General features: G+C 41.4%; 1 protein-coding gene and 2 non-coding genes across 3 annotated transcripts; all 3 read left to right on the forward strand.

Moving 5' to 3' along the window:
• Positions 1 to 6,660: 6,660 nt before the first annotated feature.
• Positions 6,661 to 18,383, forward strand: CCT6A (chaperonin containing TCP1 subunit 6A). The gene is made up of 14 exons (XM_041749797.1): positions 6,661 to 6,903; positions 7,375 to 7,438; positions 9,705 to 9,839; positions 10,589 to 10,762; positions 11,222 to 11,325; positions 12,126 to 12,236; positions 12,520 to 12,679; positions 12,772 to 12,854; positions 13,707 to 13,803; positions 14,138 to 14,285; positions 14,934 to 15,067; positions 15,840 to 15,942; positions 17,258 to 17,330; positions 17,804 to 18,383. Exons 1-14 carry the CDS (start codon positions 6,767 to 6,769, stop codon positions 17,874 to 17,876), a joined length of 1,596 nt encoding a protein of 531 aa, XP_041605731.1. The 5' UTR covers positions 6,661 to 6,766; the 3' UTR covers positions 17,877 to 18,383.
• LOC121488548 lies at positions 10,351 to 10,484 on the forward strand. The gene has a single exon (XR_005987162.1). It is a non-coding gene; the product is annotated as a small nucleolar RNA SNORA22 (small nucleolar RNA).
• LOC121488546 lies at positions 14,331 to 14,470 on the forward strand. The gene has a single exon (XR_005987160.1). It is a non-coding gene; the product is annotated as a small nucleolar RNA SNORA15 (small nucleolar RNA).
• Positions 18,384 to 19,963: the final 1,580 nt, after the last annotated feature.

The following is a 19,963-nucleotide window of genomic DNA, read 5'->3' on the forward strand; positions in this document are numbered from 1 at the left end:
ACTATTAGATATTCCAATAGTGAGATTCTGCTCCTTTAGAGCCACTCTTAGCATCAAAATCTGTATTAGTCAGGGTTCTCCAAATAGAACCAAAAAGAGGTGTGTATATATCTATATACCTATCTATAGTGAGGGCATTCACTACTGTTGAGAGTGAAAGAGAGAAATTTATTTTAAAGAATTGGATCGTGTGATTGTGGAGGTTTAATAAATCCAAAACCTGCAGCATGCCAGCAGACTGGATACCCAGGGAGGAGCTACAGTTTTCATCCAAAGGCAGTCTGCTGCAGAATTGCTTCTTGCTATAGGGAGGTCAGTCTTTAGTTTAAAAAGGCCTTCAGCAGGAAACCACAAATGTTGGAGAGGATGTGGAAAAAAGGGAACCCTCTTGCACTGTTGGTGGGAATGTGAACTAGTGTAGCCACTCTGGAAAACTGTGTGGAGGTTCCTCAAAGAGTTAAAAATAGACCTGCCCTATGACCCAGCAATTGCACTGCTGGGGATTTACCCCAAAGATACAGATGCAATGAAATGCCGGGACACCTGCACCCCAATGTTTATAGCAGCAATGTCCACAATAGCCAAACTGTGGAAGGAGCCTTGGTGTCCATCGAAAGATGAATGGATAAGATGTGGTTTATGTATACAATGGAATAGTACTCAGCCATTAGAATGACAAATACCCACCATTTGCTTCGACGTGGATGGAACTGGATGGTATTATGCTGAGTGAAATAAGTCAATTGGAGAAGGACAAACATTGTATGGTCTCATTCATTTGGGGAATATAAAAAATAGTGAAAGGGAATAAAGGGGAAAGGAGAAAAGTAAGTGGAAAATATCAGAGGGGGAGACAGAACATGAAAGACTCCTAACTGGGAAGCAAACTAGGGGCGGTGGAAGGGGAGGTGGGTGGGCGGTGGGGGTGACTGGGTGGCGGGCACTGAGGTGGGCACTTGAAGGGATGAGCACTGGGTGTTATTCTGTATGTTGACAAATTGAACACCAATAAAAAATAAATTTATTTTTAAAAAGGCCTTCAACTGATTGAGAGAGGCCCACCCATATTATATAGAATAAACCTGCTTTACTCAAAGTCCACCAGTTTAAATTGTTAATCTCATCCAAAAAACACCTCACAAAAATTTTCAGAATAACATTTAACCAAGGATCTGGGAACCAACGTGGCCCAGGCAAGTTGACACATAAAGTTAAGCATCACAAATGGTTATCTCTGATGGGAGTTTATGAATTTATTCAAAATTTGTTTTTGCTACTTTTTCTATGGTTATTATTTACTGTATTATCTTTGTAATAAGAAAAGCATATATATATTTTCTAAGTTTTTTAAAATAATATTTGCTTTGGGAAGTCTTCCTTAGTAGTATGGCACTGAGAACATACCATTATAGCTGTTCAGTACATTGTGTGTCCTACTGTATGTTTGCCTAATAAACGAGGAAGGCTCTAAAGGAAAGGGTTTTTTCTTTTCACGTGTGTATGTTACCCAAAGCACAGTACTCTACCACAAAGTACACTCAAAGAATGAACAGCCAATAATAGAAAAAATACTACCCCAAATCAATACTATTCACCTACCCATTCTAAACCTGCCCCAATTCTGGGATTTCTGACCTTTTCAGATACCTAGACTAGAAATGGTAACCAAAGAGAACATGTTTCAAAATTTTGTCACTTTTATGTCAAGAATGCCTGTGCTCCTGGTCTTTTTGCTATCTGCATGTCCACTGCTTTAGTTTGAATATTCTGCTTATAAAACACATGTTTTATTTTTAAAAAGTAATAAATACATGCTTATTTTTCAAAGCAAAGGTCAAAACAGATTTTTCAAAACTAGGTAATTCTTACATCATTTGGGAAGAAAAACAAACACGCAAAATAGGCAGAAAATTTCTGAAGAAAGACTAAAGAGGATCCAACCCTACCAAATTTTGAAAATACTATAAAACTACAGTAAATACAATTGTTGCTACTTCTATGGACTAAGCTATGAAATATAGTCTAAAGTAGATCCAGATACATATGAGAATGCAGCATATGCTAATAACCGCATTACATATTAATGGTGGAAAATGTGAATTATTCTTGAAAAAATAAAACTAGATTCTGTGTAAGCTCTTTCCAAACATCAATAACCAGTTCAGTTGTCAGACACCAACTTTCTTGATTCTCCAACACAAACTGGGTGTCCAGCAACTCAATTCAATTTTAAATCTATCTGGAATTAGCACAGACCCTGCAATTAACGGCTCAGTCCCAGAAGATTGCTTCTACCAGACACCAGTTTCAAACATGCTAACTCCATTTCTGTCTGACTTGGGTGCAAATTTTGGGGTTCCCACAATTCCCTCCTCAAGTTTGAAAATTTTTGAGACTGACTCAGAACTTGGGAAATCATTTCACTTAGGTTTACAGTTTATTATACAGGATACAACCCAAGAAGAAACCAAATGTAAGAGATACAGACCAGGCACTGGGGAAGGAGCACAGAGCTTTCAAGCCCTCTCGATATACCACACTCCCAGGATATCAATGTGTTTACCCATCCCAATTATTCAATCATTTTTATAACTGATCTGCTACCCATCTCCACTCCCCAGAGGATAGGGGCATGGGATTGAGAGTCCTCACCCTCTAATCACTGTGGTTGGTCTTTCTAGTGACCCGCCCCCATCCTGAGGCTATCTAGGGTTACCACCTTGACTCACATTAGCACAGATTCAGGTGAATTCTAAAGGGGATTTTGTGGATAGCAAAAGATACTCTCAGCACTCAGAATTCTGTGCTGGGAACCAAGGACAAAGACCAAATACATATTTTTAGAACACCACATATTCTTATCTCATTCCTCACCAAAATAAATTTCAAATGAATCAAGGATTAAAATGAAAACTAAAGCCTTTAGAAATACACAAGAAAACATGGGAGAATTTTAAGAATATTTTTTAAGAGTGTAAAGCCTGGGCAGCCCGGGGGGCTCAGCGATTTAGTGCCACCTTCAGCCCAGGGCCTGATCCTGGAGACCGGGGATGGAGTCCCATGTCAGGCTCCCTGCATGGGGCCCACTTCGCCCTCTGCCTGTGTCTTTGCCTCTCTGTCTCTCATGAATAAATAAATAAAATCTTAAAAAAAAAAAATTTAAAAAAAAAAAAGAGTGTAAGGCCTGTTTTACACAGTATAGCACAAAATCCAAATCCCCATAAAAGAGAGGGGAAAAAAAGAGGGAGGGATACATGTGACTACATGAAAAGAATTTTTAAAATTTTTAATTGGAAAAAAGACATAAATACAAAATACTGTACAAGCAGTATTTAGACAAGTCAATTGCAACACAGAAAACATAAAGAACTCCTTCAAATCCACAAGAAATCAAACAGGAAAACAGAAAAAAGACACGAAGGATAGTTCATAGAAAAAGAACTACAAATGGCTCTTACAAATAAAATATATGCTCAACTTCACTCTCAATAAACAATACTAAATAAAATAAACAAGATGCCATTTTTTACCTATCAGACTTGCAAACATAGAAACAAAATGTTAAATATATTGGTATATACTCTTCTGGTTCTTTATTGATTTTGTATATATATATTTAGGGGACTTAATAAAAATAAAACACTGGACATACTTTGTATATTTTATATTTTCATGTATATATTTCTGCATCTCTCTTTTGTGGATATATAAGTGTCCCCTAAATTTGAGGGGTCTGCAAAAGTGAAAATATTCTGAATTTTTTAAGTTAATATTTTGATGCATACTCTTGCTTTGTTATAGATACATGGAGAGTGGCTACAAAAATGAGGACATATAATTAGGCTACTTAAAACGTTTTCCCTAGGGCACCTGGGTGGCTCAGTTAGTTAAGCATCTGTCTTTGACTCAGGTCATGATCTCAGGGTCCTGGGATTGGCCCCACATCAGGCTCCCTGCTCAGCAGGGAGTCTGCTTCTCCTTTTCCGGCTCCTGTTCCCCCTGCTTATACTCTCTTTCTCTGTCAAATAAATAAAATCTTTAAATAAATAAATAAAACATTTCCCTCTTATCAAGAACAACTCTTTATGTCATTAAATATGCCTCATCACCTTCTGCATGGAATTTTGAACATCCTTCTTCCTGATTGCCCTATCCTTAGTCTTCTCCCTTAGTTCATCCTCCATTCCACCTCCAGAGTAATTTTCATCACTAGTGCATTGGGTTCCCACTGCTGGCGCAGATATCTTAATCAGGACATGACAGTCAGGAAATGCTACTTCTCCAGATCTGTCTCTTGCAACCTTCTTCCCTCCATCCTAAGTATCCACCTTTCAGTGGGCATGCCAGCTCCTTCCATGTTGCTCTGTCTGGAAACTACTCTCCCAAACCCTCTTCTTTTGAAAAGTGTCTATGTATCTTTCAAAATCCATTAGACTTGGGGATCCCTGGGTGGCTCAGTGGTTTGGCGCCTGCCTTTGGCCCAGGGTGTGATTCTAGAGTCCCAGGATCAAGTCCCATGTCAGGCTCCTTGCATGGAGCCTGCCTTCTGCCTGTGTCTCTCTCTGCCTCTCCCTCTCTCTCTGTGTCTTTCATGAATAAATGAATAAAATCTTAAAAAAAAAAAAATCCATTAGACTCACCTCACCTCGTCCTTCACACCTTCCTTCACTACCATGTCAGGCACAATACAAAGTATGCGACACATGCAATCTCAGTTACTTTTTTCTAAGATGTCACTTACTTCCACTTTATAGATTAGGAAATAGAGTCCAAAAAAGTTAACTTGTCCAAGGTCACCTACTGGTAAACATCGCAAAACTAGAATTTAATTCAAATTGTTTGACTCTAGGAGTCTTTCTAATGCACCACTTTGCCTCATTAGGGTTCTTTCATCAAGATTTTATTCTTTATTGAAATCTCTCCTGAATCAAATAGCTAAACATCTACTGCCACCTCAACGTCTTCAATCATGGCTTGAAATAGATCTGCTCCCACATGACCTTTTGTGTGAAATTCTCCAAAGACATTCTAAAGTTTTCCCGCTCTGTACATACATTAGCATGTAGACAACACTCCCTTGCTATACTCTTGCATCATATAATGAAAACCATTCATTTACTTGGAAGTGTGATATGGAGAACAGTAGAATGATATATGCAAATAGAATGCCTCTACAGGGATCCTGTGATCTTTCCGTTCTGCTGAGACTTTGTGTGGTGCGATGTCAATGGAGAGGCCTAATTAAAATTCCATTCATTGTGGATTTCTTGCATTTGATTTTTTAAAAATACCGCGTTAAAATATTATTGATTTCAATTACTGAGTTTTGGTGCCCCTTTAAATTTGCACCTCAGGAGATCCACTCCCCTTTCCTACCTGCAAACACATGCCTGAAAATTCCAATCTTCATCTCTGCTCATATCTCCCATACATCTGCAGAGTAAATAAATCCACATGCATACCAAGTAAGATAAGCACAAGTCTCCTGTGTAATGCCATTAATCAGACTTATAATGTGCTGTTGAGATTCTCAAATATACAAAGCCACTTAAAAGCATTATATTCCAGGATATTCACTGCAGCTTCAATAGCAAAAGATCAGGAACAACCTAAATAACAACCGGTGTATGACAAGTTAATTCTGTCTCACAAAGAATATCAGGCAGCTGTTAATGAGGAATCCCTATTTGTATTGATACGGTACAATCACCAACATACTTTAAGTATAGTACACCCATCGCTGTGTATTCTAAATTGACACTTTGTGTGGGGGGAAATGCTTTTAACTATACACATTTATAAATTCATAAATCACCTGGGAAATTAGAATATCTAAGGGTAATTGTGCTTGTCTGAAGGAAGCTGAACTAGAGGGACGAGGGCGTGCTTTTCACCATACACCCTTTGGAACTTTCGAATTCTAACGGTTTTCGTTATTGCTTATAAAAACGAAACACAAGACATTACTGAATAATACGGGGGTGGTGAATACTGGATACTAGAAAACAACTGCACACACCTTTCGGAATTTTGTCCTAAAACAGAGCCCTCTCAAAGCACGGGGACCACCACTCAAGCAAGTCGAGTCTGACCGCCCGTCTGGGAGCAGCGCGTCCCGCGCCCACGCTCCAGCCCGAGGCTCGCCGGAAAGGCCCTAAGCACCTTCCATCCTGCACGCCGTCTTCCCGCCCCTTGGCTCCCAACGCCGACAGCAGCGGGCGAGGGCCCGAGAGGTGCCCTTCCGCGCCCCGCAGCACCGGGAGCCCTTCCAAGCACACCGAGGTAGTCCGGGAAACGCCGGTGACGGGGACGCAGGAAGCAAGGGGAGGAAGCCGGGCAACACGCGCGACCGGGAGGGAGGAGGCCACCCTGCCCCGGCGGCCAGAGACCTCCAGGGGAGAGCGGCCCACGCTCACTCTGCAGCTGCGGCCTCGCCCCGCCCCGCCTCGTTCCTCAGGTCCCGGGGCTGCAGAGCCGGACCCCGCCGGCGGACCACGCCGGACCGCGCCGAGCCCTTCCGACCCGGAACGGGGCCCTCCCCGGCGCAATGGCGGCGCCGCGCGGCCGCGGGGGGCGGGGCGGGCGCGCGGGGGCGGGGGCGGGGGCGGGGCAGTAGCGCCGCGGCCCAATGGCAGCGGCGCGCGGGCACGCTGGGGGCGTGGCGACGCGCCCGACTTTTCCAGAAGACCCGGGCAGCGCCTCCCGGCCACGCCGAGCCAGCTGCGGGCCCTCAGCGCCGTGCCTCCTCCTCTTCCGCTGGTCAGCTATGGCGGCCGTGAAGACCCTGAACCCCAAGGCCGAGGTGGCCCGCGCCCAGGCGGCGCTGGCGGTCAACATCAGCGCGGCCCGGGGGCTGCAGGACGTGCTGAGGACCAACTTGGGGCCTAAGGGCACCATGAAGATGTAAGGCGGGGTTGGCGGTGGGGGGGGAGGGGGGGCCGCCGCGAGCCTGGCGGGGGAGGGCGGGAGGAGGGGGAATGGGCCGCGCGGGCACCGCGGGCCGGGGGGCAGGCGGGGGGGCAGGCCGGGGCCGGCCGGGGCCTCTGCACTCGCCGCTGCCGCCCTGCCGGCCCGCACGCTCCCGGGTGGCCCCCGCGCCCTGCTCTGGCCGTTTCCCTTCTAATTGATGCCGCCTCTGCGGAGAACAAAGCGGCCTGCGTGCTCGGCTCGCGCCGTGGAGACCCCGAGGGCTCGGCCAGCTGTTTCTCTGAAGGGAGAGCGGGGCGCTGCACCGTTCCTGTTGCCTGCCGGGTGCAGAGAAGCAGCCGCGTGGCCCCAACTCCCGAGGACCTGGGTGAAGCCCGACTGCACTGGGACTATGGACTAGGTCTCCGATGAGAACGTCACACTGATTCATTCGTGCTCCTTGAACAGGCTCGTGTCTGGTGCTGGAGACATCAAGCTTACTAAAGATGGCAATGTGCTGCTTCATGAAATGGTGAGAGGCCGCTTGGTATGCTAAGTCAAAAATGGCTTGCTGTTCCATATCACGTGTGATTTGCAGGAAGATTTTTTTTTTTTTTATGATAGTCACAGAGAGAGAGAGAGAGAGAGAGAGAGAGAGAGAGAGGCAGAGACACAGGCGGAGGGAGAAGCAGGCTCCATGCACCGGGAGCCTGATGTGGGATTCGATCCCGGGTCTCCAGGATCGCGCCCTGGGCCAAAGGCGGGCGCCAAACCGCTGCGCCACCCAGGGATCCCTGCAGGAAGATTTTTAATGTTCATTTTCAAGATAGAAGTTCACCAGACCATGGAGGAAGTAGAAAAGGAATAGAATCAGTAATCGTAGTGACAGTTCAATGCCAGGAGGAACCCTGGAGTCTGGTAACTTCTTTTTGAAGCCCTAATCTTGCCATGTAAATCCGTGGTTAAAGGATTGTTAGTTATTGGGGATCCCTGGGTGGCTCAGCGGTTTGGCGCCTGCCTTTGGCCCGGGGCGTGATCCCGGGGTCCCTGAATCGAGTCCCGCGTCAGGCTCCCTGCATGGAGCCTGCTTCTCCTGTGTCTCTGCCTGTGTGTCTTTCATGAATGAATAAATAAAATCTTAAAAAAAAAAGGGGGGGGGGTGGTTGTAGTTTAAATTAACTATTAAAATTTGAAAAAAAATAAGCGACTGTTATAGGTAGGTACAAAATGGTTTTACTTTCTCTAAGAGAGCCATTTCTGTCAACATCCCATCTCTAAATGAAGGCGAGATAAAATTCTGCTTTACTCTGATTTTTTTTATTTTTTTTTTAAATTTATTTATGATAGTCACAGAGAGAGAGAGGCAGAGACATAGGCAGAGGGAGAAGTAGGCTCCATGCACCAGGAGCCAGACGTGGGATTCGATCCCAGGTCTCCAGGATCGTGCCCTGGGCCAAAGGCAGGCGCCAAACTGCTGCACCGCCCAGGGATCCCTACTCTAATTGTTAAATCCCCACTGACCAAGGGTATGAGACTGTTGAGAAGAGCAGTTGTTTTACTCATCCCTAAGTTTCCAAAATCTAGCACTTAAAAACCAAGTAAAAAAAAAAAATAAAATAAATAAAAATAAAAATAAAAATAAAAAAATAAAAAAAAAAAAAACCAAGTAAAGGAAATGACACCCCCCCCCCCGTGTTTTGGGGTTTTTATTGTGTAATACAGTAGATATTCAGAGAAGCACATGAACCCAGTAAGAAGTACACAGTATTACCCATATAATATATTTAATATCTGCAAATTTAAATGAGATAGTTTGCGAAATATCTGGCCTAGATTCTTAAACTGTCAGTTTCCCTAAAAACAAAATGTTGTGGAACTCTTCTGGATTACAGGAGAATAAGGAGATTTAAAAACAGTTCAGGAGCATTCTTTGGCTCCTTTGTAATTAAGAATCTATGGGTGGTACTGGAAATAGAGTGCATATCCTGTTCTTTTTTTTTTTTTTTTTTTTTTTTTTTAAATTCACTCCTAGCTCTATTTTAGCTGCCTCTCACAAATAGAGTTAGGTTACATTTTCATTTTTTTAATTTGGCTCGAAACATTTTCTTTTCTTTTTTTTTTTTAATTTTTTTTTTTTTAATTTATTTATGATAGGCACACAGTGAGAGAGAGAGAGAGAGAGAGAGGCAAGAGACACAGGCAGAGGGAGAAGCAGGCTCCATGCACCGGGAGCCCGACATGGGATTCGATCCCGGGTCTCCAGGATCGCGCCCTGGGCCAAAGGCAGGCGCCAAACCGCTGCGCCACCCAGGGATCCCGCATATCCTGTTCTTTAAAACCTCTCAGTGATTTAGCTTTCACTAGTGATCTTTGCTCTAAAAGATAACTTTTTTCTTTTTTTTTTTTTATTCAATTCCAAGTAATACTGGAGGCTGCTGGGGTTTAATTTTTGAAGGAACCTGGTTTATTCTCCCAAGAGTCCTAAAGAAGCATGCATGGATTTTGAAATTATTTCTTACTGTTAATTCTGTTACCTTCAGTAGACCTTAACAGTAAGCCTCAGATTTCCTCATCAGTAAAGTGGAGAGAATCTTCTCAAATCTATATGTAAAAATATTTGGGTTATGATAAATTGATATACAAAATAGTTAATGGTGAGTTTTAAATCAGCATGGTATATAGCTGAACACTTGGGCAATTTATGCAAATCGATGCATTTAAGGAGACCCTTCACATGCTTTAAAGTATATTTGGAGTATTTTCACTGAAGTAATTCTTTTTTTTTTTTTCACTTTCAGCAAATTCAACACCCAACAGCCTCCCTAATAGCCAAAGTAGCAACAGCCCAGGATGACATAACTGGTGATGGTACCACATCCAATGTCCTAATCATTGGAGAGCTACTGAAACAGGCGGATCTCTACATTTCTGAAGTATACATGATTCTTATGTTGCCAGAAATTTCTATAAATTGAGGTGTTAATAGTAGCTGAGGCCAGATAGTACAAGGTAAAGAGTAGGGGGCTTAAATCTAGGAACCAGAGCCTATATCCTGGTCTTAATACAAGTTTATTGTGATCCTGGACAGATTAAGGAAACTTCCTTGGCCTGCAGAGGTTTTTTTGGTCAAGTTGTATTACATATTATTTACATATGTCTGTAACAGCTTATTAGTTGAGATCTAGAAACAGGATGTTCAGGAGTAGGCATATTTATAAGGAAAAAGCCAACTAAAACAAGTTTTAATTAAGAGTTACAGAATATTTTTAGCCTTGAGTAGTTTGAAGATTAAAGCAAACCTCAGTAGTGATCCAATTCTAAGAAAATCTTGGGCAGAGAGAAAAGGCAGACCCTTTGCCTCTGTTTTGTTAGTAATTGATGTAAATTGAAAAGATAAATGGTCCTTATTGAGTACAGTTTTGAGTTTTAGACATTCCCTGTGGTCTGCACAGTGAACACCCAAGTGTACTTTATAGTTCCCTTGGCTTTGATTCTGTGCTAGAGCAATGTCTGTTCTTTTCCTCTGCATTGAAAGGACTATTTATCCTTTTAAATGTATTCAAAAAGTCAGCACATTATATTCAAGCATGTGAATAATCTAGAATATTCCTTTAAAACTTACTTTAACATCTGATTGAAGATTTCCAGTGTTAGTGGTGATTATGTGATTGTATGTTTATAGGGTCTTCATCCCAGAATAATAACAGAAGGATTTGAAGCTGCAAAGGAAAAGGCACTTCAGTTTTTGGAACAAGTCAAAGTAAGCAAAGAAATGGACAGGGAAACACTTATAGATGTGGCCAGAACATCTCTACGTACAAAAGTGCATGCTGAACTTGCTGATGTCTTAACAGAGGTATGTTAAGTGTGGTATGTGTCTGGTAGTATACACCTATACTGAAAACCCCTGGTGTATTTTCTAGTTGAAATTGCAAGGTGCTATCTAAAACCTTCACAGTATCATGCCATGTGAAATAGTTTTTTATTTTTGTGGCAAAGAGCAGCTGATTTGTCTTCCTAAAATAATAGTATACCTGACCATGTTATGAAGATACAATTGGAGCTTTCATTAAAGATTAATAAAATTGAGATTTCATTATAAAAAGGTTCATTGATATTTTTAATGGAATAGGGATGTCTGATTAACGTAAATGATTTCAGTCCTTTACAAATAATGTATTCTGTTACCTTGAAGAAAAAGGCTTAGGTCAATTCAGAGATTTTTAAAGAAAAGTGAACTTCTCTGAAGAAAAGCAACGTAAGCATGTGGACTTCTGCAAATCAAGATCATTTAATGGTTATGCTCTCATTGTAGGCTGTAGTGGACTCGATTTTGGCCATTAAAAAACCAGATGAACCTATTGATCTCTTCATGGTTGAGATCATGGAGATGAAACATAAATCTGAAACTGATACAAGGTAGGTGATAGGATGCTATGAAATAATTACACAATGTGTTTACAAATTTATAGGCACTTTATACAGTACATGTTTTTTGGCTGATTTCCTTTTCTTTGAATTTGTGTGTATTCCCTAAATGAATATTTAAAGATTTATTTTTATTTATTTATGATAGTCACAGAGAGAGAGAGGCAGAGACACAGGCAGAGGAAGAAGCAGGCCCCATGCACCGGGAGCCGGACGTGGGACTCGATCCTGGGTCTCCAGGATCGTGCCCCGGGCCAAAGGCAGGCGCCAAATCGCTGTGCCACCCAGGGATCCCTCTAAATGAATATTTAGTTTGCTCAATTGTGTTTCATCTTGAAGTTACTAATGAAGTGTTTATAGTCAGGATGACTGTAAAAAATGAGCTATGTCAGTGATTTATTGAACTGTGGGTTACAAAGCATAATAGACTATTGGGGAATTTCTTAAATATATATTACATTTTAAAAACATAGTTCAAAAGTCATTTTTAAAGGAGGTGATGACAATTTGAGAGGCTACCGATTGCAGCTGCCTCTGCAGAATTTTCTGTACAAGATAAGAGTTACTACTTTTATTTTGAATGGCTTGTTTTTGTACTGTGTTCTGGATACTGCTTTTTCATAATTGAACCTGCCTAGGTTTCATCCAAAAAGTCTTTTTCAAAGACTCAGTTAATAAAGTCATGTGAAAATTATTAATGCAGCTTCAATTCAGTTACGTGAATTTTGTTAGTATATATTATATATCATTTGGAAATCAATAACAAAACAATTTGTTATGTGTTTCAACAGCTTAATCAGAGGTCTTGTTTTGGACCATGGGGCACGGCATCCTGATATGAAAAAAAGAGTAGAAGATGCATACATCCTCACATGCAATGTGTCGTTAGAGTATGAAAAAACGTGAGTTTACAGGCCATACAAATGGAATAGAGAGGTGGGGGAGCTTGGTACTTTGGGCAAGTCACTTTGAGATTTAAGTTTCACCACTGCAAGGACACTAATGCCTCAGTTGGGTTCGGGTGAATTAAAGGAAGTAACCTTTGAAAACATACCAGGGGCAGGATTGGAACTCAGTGGCTGTCTGTTAAGTCTTAAGACTAACCCAGTTTCTGAGGCTGCTGGTTTATCTCCTCAAAAAATAAACATTGTCCTTCCTCCCCCATAACTTTTTTTTTTTAAATAGAGAAGTGAATTCTGGGTTTTTTTACAAGAGTGCAGAAGAGAGAGAGAAACTCGTAAAAGCTGAAAGAAAATTCATTGAAGATAGAGTTAAAAAAATAATAGAACTGAAAAAGAAAGTCTGTGGTGATTCAGATAAAGGATTTGTTGTTATTAATCAAAAGGTGAGAATGAAATTTTGCTTCATAAATGAGTCTGTATTGTCCATTGCTATTTTTAAGATGACTTCTATTGTAACAAACTGTTTTTGTTGTAGGGAATTGACCCCTTTTCCTTAGATGCTCTTGCGAAAGAAGGCATAGTAGCTCTGCGTAGAGCTAAAAGGAGAAATATGGAAAGGTATGGATAACATATACCTTAGTGATGTAAAATTTTACTATATATAATTTATTATTTGGCTTATCTTTTCAGATGTACAACCCAGTGGCATTAGGTTTCATTCACATTATTGTGCAACAACCATCATCATTCATCTCCAGAACTTTTTCTTTTTTTTTTTTCTCATCTTCCCAAACTGAAATTCTCTCATGAATGAAGCAATAACTTTCTTTCTTTTCCCTCCCCCCTAGTAAATACTTTTCTACTTTGCCTTTATGATTTTGGTGCCTTATATAAGGGAATCATGCAGTATTTGTCCTGTTGTGTGGCTTATTTTATTTAGCATGTTTTCAGAGTTCATCCATGTTGTAACATGTATTAGAATGTTATTCTTGTTAAGGATGAATAATATTCCATTGTATGGATATATCTATCACCTTTTCATTTATTAGTGGACATTTAGGTTTCTCCCTTTTGGCTGTTGTGGATAATGCTGTGAACATTGGTGTATGCTTTATTTTTAAACCATGACATGTATATGTACATTTACTATGTCAAGAGATAGCATCAAGGGGTTTCAAAGAACTGCTTTTTTCCCCAGAGCTCACCAGGATAAAGAACTCTTGTTTTATTTATAGATTTCTTATCAGAAGAGTATTTGTGGACTTTGAAAGAGTGGGTTAAATGTCAAGTTAGGATAAAAGATGGTTTTTAACTTGGTGGTGGTGAATTTGAAGGTTTGAGTTAAAATAACATTTTGGCATATTTAATTTTAGTGTGTAATTCTGAAAGATTGCTTCCTAAAAATTATTAATCTCTTTAAACATAACAAAGCTACTTACATGTCTCCTTTAAAATACTTCAATGTTTCAGGCTGACTCTTGCTTGTGGTGGAGTAGCTCTAAATTCTTTCGATGACCTAAATCCTGATTGTTTGGGACATGCAGGACTTGTCTATGAGTATACATTGGTAAGTGTATTTCTTTTCTGAAGATAATATGATAATGTTCTTTGGTTCTTGAATTCTTCGGTAGTAAAAAAAAAAAAAAAATCATTCAAACCTAGGATCATATTCTTGCTTTGTTTGCATACATTTTGAAGGTTATGTGTAGTAATGATAAGGCATTGATGGGGAAAATCACATTGCTTTTATATGTGACCTTTTTTATGAAGTAATTTGCTTCAATGTGATGGGTATGTTGTTCCCTTTTTAATATGCTACTTACTCTTTTATAAGCTCCTCTAGTCTTTCCCAGTCTTGGTACAAACATACCCTATTTTGAAAATACCTCTCTTTCACTTAGGGAGAAGAGAAATTCACTTTCATTGAGAAGTGTAACAATCCTCGCTCTGTCACATTATTGATCAAAGGACCAAATAAGCACACACTCACTCAAATCAAAGATGCAATAAGAGATGGCTTGAGGGCTGTTAAAAATGCTATTGATGATGGTAAGATGCTTACTGTGTTTATATTCTTTTACAAGTATAAAAAAAGCATGGCTGAATACTGTGTTCTTTTTATCAGTAGTTTACACAGCCAGACACCATGCAAAAGTAAAGCGTTCCCTTTAAAATGCCTCTAATGGTGTGCTAAGCTTTTTCATAGCATATCATTTTTAAAAGTGAATACAAGTAGGTAACCTGGGTGGCTCAGTGGTTAACTGTCTGCCTTTGGCTCAGGGCGCAATCCTGGAGTTCAGGGATCAAATCCCACATTGGGCTCCCTAAGGGGAACCTGCTTCTCCTTCTACCTATGTCTCTTGTCTCTCTCTCTCTCTGTCTCATAAATAAAATAAAATCTTTTTTAAAAAGGTGATAGAAGTAAATGAACTAATAGTAACCTTCCAAGTACTAGTTAAATTGAAGCATTTTACTATTTAATGTTTTTCTTCCAGACAAATTTATATTTCTAATGTATAATATATTAGAAATATAATGTGTTGCTTATAGTGCTTTCAAATGCAATATTGTGGCTATTCCACATTCTCAAGAAATTAATGCTTTTTATGTTTGTGTTTTATGTATTTTCTTAATGATTCCGCAGTTTTATTTTCTTCGTAGTTGATCATTTCTCTCCTTCCTTCCCACCCCCAACAGGCTGTGTAGTTCCGGGTGCAGGTGCAGTGGAAGTGGCAATGGCAGAAGCCTTGATTAAATATAAGCCCAGTGTAAAGGGGAGGGCCCAGCTGGGAGTTCAAGCATTTGCTGATGCATTGCTCATTATTCCCAAGGTATGACTACTTTAACAGTTTTCTTAACTACATCAAAATGAGTTAGCTGATGAAAGTTTTTTATTAACGTGGAGTCTTTCTCATAATGTAGAGTTGGAGTTAAACGACTTTTATCAGCTTTCTCCCAAATATAGCTAAAGAAGCTATCTCTTGGGCAGCCCAGGGTGGCTCTTTGGTTTAGCGCTGCCTTCAGCCGCGAGCATGATTCTGGAGACCTGGGATCGAGTCCCACATCAGGTTCCCTGCATGGAGCCTGCTTCTCCCTCTGCCTGTGTGTCTGCCTCTCTCTCTCTCTCTCTCTGTGTCTCTCATGAATAAATAAATAAAATCTTAAAAAAAAAAAAAAAAAACAGGCTATCTCTTATCATCCAAATGTATTTGGTTCTTCTGGAAGGGAGTTGAATATCTGAAGTTTCAGAGGCAGGAGGTAAACTGTTTTTGTTTTGTTTTGTTTTGTTTTTGGTAAACTGTTTTAAGAGGGTTTGCAGTATAGGGGTTATACTTGAGTACAAGCTTATGTTTTGTTTTTATTCTATTGTGTGCTCACTTGGCATAGTTTTATGACCAGTGTGTTGCTGGGCTTGGGGTAGAGTAATGAGTTAGTAACAAATGTCTAGTTATTCTTTAATGTTCACTTTAGAGAATAACTGGTCTGTCTTCATTAAGGTTTTTTGATGGGTTTTTTTGTTTTTTCTTATTTAGAATTATGGTTTATTACAGATTGACACTTCTTAGGTTCTGTCCTTTAAAAGATTAAATTTTTTTGCTTTAGGTTCTTGCTCAGAACTCTGGTTTTGACCTTCAGGAAACACTAGTTAAAGTTCAAGCAGAACATTCAGAATCAGGTCAACTTGTGGGTGTGGACTTGAACACAGGTAAGAGAATGCAGCTATTTGTAGGGGAACTAGAGTCCGGTGAGATAAAACCAGGAAGGATCAAAAATGGGAGACAAATGGGCAGCCCCCGTGGCGCAGTGGTTTAGCACCGCCTGCAGCCCAGGGCGTGATCCTGGAGACCGAGAATCAAGTCCCGCATTGGGTTCCCTGCAGGGAGCCTGCTTCTCCTTCTGCCTGTGTCTCTGCCTCTCTCTCTCTCTCTCTCTCTCTCTCTGTGTCTCTATGAATAAATAAATAATTCTTAAAAAAAAAAAAATGGAGACAAATGAATCTTGGAGAGGTGCTTTACAGTTTGACACCAGTGTTACTAGGGAACCCTGATTTCTGAAATACGATATAAAAATGGGATGACTAGATTCAGTAAACAAAAGGAATAGAGTGGACATTTGTATAATTTTAAAAGAGTATAGATTTGTTGATTTTGCTGAATAGTAGTAGGTGGCGCAGGTTAATACAGAAAGATTTTGTGTTGGGCTGGCTTTTACTTCGTTTTCCATCAGGGACTTTAATAAGAAAATAGATGATCGTATTCATGGGTGAAAAAAGGCTGAGTATAGCAAATAATGCTAGAAGGCAGGACCAAATCTTAAATGACTTAAAGCCCTAGTCTTAAATGCAGTAACACAAAATATTTAAGTACAAGGTGGAAGAAAGATAACTGAGATACACACCCCTGCAGCATGCATAAGACCTTTGTTGTCAATAGCATTTCCATCCAAGTTAATAGAAAAGGTTTCTGGGATGAGGGAAATGATAAGCCCATTTTGGCCAGATTATAGTTCAAGTGCTCTAATATGGACAAACAGAATGAATGTGTCCTGAAAAATAGGGATGTTCAAACATTTGGTAACCAAATGGAGTATTACTATTATTGGAAGTTTTCTGAGTAGGGATCAGCCGGTTAAAGACACTGGACACAAGAGTCATGGTTTGGAGCAAAATTGGACTGAGGAACTTTGGTTCATAGAATAATCAATGATGAACAAATCATAAAATACTCTGTTGTCTTAGCATTTTGATCTTATAATTTGCTGTGTGAGGGCAGCCCCGGTGGCTCAGGGGTTTAGCGCTGCCTTCGGCCCAGGGCATGATCCTGGAGACCCGGGATCGAGTCCCACGTCAGACTTCCTGCATAGAACCTGCTTCTCCCTCTGCCTGTGCCTGTGCCTCTCTCTCTCTCTCTCTCTCTCTTCTCTCTTCTCTCTCTCTCTCTCTCTCTCTCTCTCTGGGTCCTTCATGATTAAATAAAAAAAATTTGCTGTGTGATTTTTAAGAATACTGGGTTACTTTTCAGGTGAGCCAATGGTAGCCGCCGAAGTAGGCATATGGGATAACTATTGTGTAAAGAAACAGCTTCTTCACTCTTGGTAAGTTTAAGAAAGCCAAAATTAAAATAACCTTTAGGAATATCATATTCTTGGGATCCCTGGGTGGCGCAGCGGTTTGGCGCCTGCCTTTGGCCCAGGGCGCGATCCTGGAGACCCGGGATCGAGTCCCACGTCGGGCTCCCGGTGCATGGAGCCTGCTTCTCCCTCTGCCTGTGTCTCTGCCTCTCTCTATCTCTCTGTGACTATCATAAATAAATAAAAATTTAAAAAAAATTTAAAAAAAAAAGGAATATCATATTCTTAATCTGGTATGTTCCATTTAATTTCTTGGGTTTTTTTGTTTTTGTGAAAATGTAATCAACTGAAAGTATAGAAACTAAGCTACCCTTTCATGTTTTGGATGGGAGAGGAGAAAGTTAATTGGATATAATATGCACAGTTTGGTTGAGAATTGAGTTGAATTAGGGTTCATATCTCAAATCTGAACTATCTGATTTCCCCTGCCCTTTTAGCACTGTGATTGCCACCAACATCCTCCTGGTTGACGAGATCATGCGAGCTGGAATGTCTTCTCTGAAAGGTTGAATTTGAAGCTTCCTTTGTGTCATCTGAATCATGAAGACTACAGAGAGACCTTAAGGATATAGCTATGGAATTTTTGTCCAAGCTTCAAATAATTTTAAAAAGCATTTTCTTTCCCCGTATTAAAAGTGAATACTGACACTTAAACTCTGAAGTTCTGAAATTAAGATTACAGTATTTTTTTTAATTGCACTGCAGTGTACACACATTAAGTAGGCTATTTTTACCCAGTGAACCAGATGTTTTGCTTTAGCTTCAGTGATGTAAAAGTACCATGTTAAATAAGTATGTTATCTACCTTGTTATTAAATGTTCCTTGAAAAACAAATAATGGTTTAATAATTTGTACTAATGGATGCAATTTAATTTACCCAATAGTTTCCTACTGTTACGCATCTAAGTTTGTTGCTAATATAAATTAATACTTAAAGTAACTTAAGATTTTGAAAGCATCCCTGTTTCTTTAGTATAAATTCCTGAGTAAAATTATTGGATCATTGGGACTTATAATGCTTTCGAAGTAGCTTTGGTAAGATGCTCCCCAGAAAAGTCGTTGTCGGGCAGCCCCGGTGGCTCAGCGGTTTGGCGCTGCCTTCGGCCCAGGGCATGATCCTGAAGACCTGGGATCCAGTCCCCCTGCTTGCTCCCTGCTTGCAACCTGCTTCTCCCCTCTGCCGCTCTCTGCTTCTCTCTCTCTCTCTTTGTGTGTGTGTCTCATGAATAAATAAGATCTTTAAAAAAAAATGTCTGGTAATATCTTCTGACCATTTTAAAATTGGATTATTCATTTTTTGAGTGTTGAGTTGCAGAAGTTTTTTTTTTTTTCTCTCATGAATAAAATCTTTAAAAAAAAAAAAAAGGTGACACAAAGATGAGAGAAGTAGAGGTCAGGGAGTTGAATAGGCTCCAAGTATGAGGTGGAGAAATGGGCAGAGTTGAGGCCGTCCAAGCATGGGCTACGGAACAGGACGTGTCCAGTGGACCAGGTGGCCACTCATCCTTTATAGTCCTTGACCAGGAAGTTGCATGCTGGAAGGCTTTGTGCTTTTGAGGACTTGGCAGTTGCGTACAATAAGTGTACAATAAATGTTGAAACCTCTTCTTTGATCTTGAAATGGTGTCCCAGCGTCCAAAAGAGGTTTGATTGGAGAAGGGGAGGAAAGCCCAAATGTGTTCATCGGGTAGTGACGGGGCTTCTGGAGTTAGCGGGGTCCTTCGACAATACCGCGAGAAAACCGCACTTCCCCGTCCGGCTGCCCGGATGCGGCACTAACCAAACCCTTTGACCGAAAAAAACCAAAACCGCTCGGGGGCGGGGCGGGGCGGGGCGGGGCAGAGCAGGCGCGACGCGGCCGGCACGGGGCGGGCCCAGTGGTGCGTCCGCTGCGAGTGCTCCAGGCCGCGCTCGCTGTGCTGCTGGTCCTGTGCGCGCGCTGGGTCGGCGCGGGCCAGGCCCTCACCCTGTGTGTGTGCCCCAGGAACCAGGGCGGGGGTGGGTTCCGTGCCCGGCCGGGAAGGCGGCCTGGGCGGTCGGCCCGCTCCCTGGGTGAGCTCGGGGCGGCGGCAGCGCCTCCCGGAGACGGCGGGAACGGCGCTCTGCGGTGCGGCTGCTCTGTGATGTGTGACTCGGTTTGGAGTCTAGGCAGCTCCCTCCCCCCTGTGCCCATCATGGAGCCTAAGCAGTTGCCAGTTAACAGTTAGTGTTGCTGTTTCGGTATCGCTCGCACTTTGTCATTTCCCTGCAGCCTTTGTGAAGTGAATCCAGGCATTCACAGTTTTGTTTGTAAATACGCAGCTTGAGTGGCTGCAAAGACAAAGTCATGAAAAATACCGTGCTCTTTCCCTACGTTAATGCCATTAAACGTCCAGTTAGTGTTCAAATTCACCGTCTGTCATCGTTTGCGTGGTGAGTTAGCGTCCGAATAAACCTCATACGTTGCAGTCGTACGTAGTTTCTTAATTCCCTTTTAGTCTGAGACTGCCCTGCTTGCTGCATTTCTTTCTCCCTTGAAGTAGCTTGGATCCTGAGTGTGAATGTGTCAGAATGGCCACAGGAGGGTGAAGGCAGAGAAGCATCAAAAAGGGAGGGG

This window comes from Vulpes lagopus, chromosome 3 (genome assembly GCF_018345385.1).
Source record: "Vulpes lagopus strain Blue_001 chromosome 3, ASM1834538v1, whole genome shotgun sequence".
NCBI lineage: Eukaryota > Metazoa > Chordata > Mammalia > Carnivora > Canidae > Vulpes > Vulpes lagopus.

Bases quoted from the DNA above. Each gene is read 5' to 3' on its own strand.
- CCT6A (XM_041749797.1), top strand. From the start codon at position 6,767: ATGGCGGCCGTGAAGACCCTGAACCCCAAGGCCGAGGTGGCCCGCGCC. The intron at 6,904-7,374 runs GTAAGGCGGGGT...CTCCTTGAACAG, and splicing joins CCTAAGGGCACCATGAAGAT to GCTCGTGTCTGGTGCTGGAG. The intron at 17,331-17,803 runs GTAAGTTTAAGA...CTGCCCTTTTAG, and splicing joins AAACAGCTTCTTCACTCTTG to CACTGTGATTGCCACCAACA.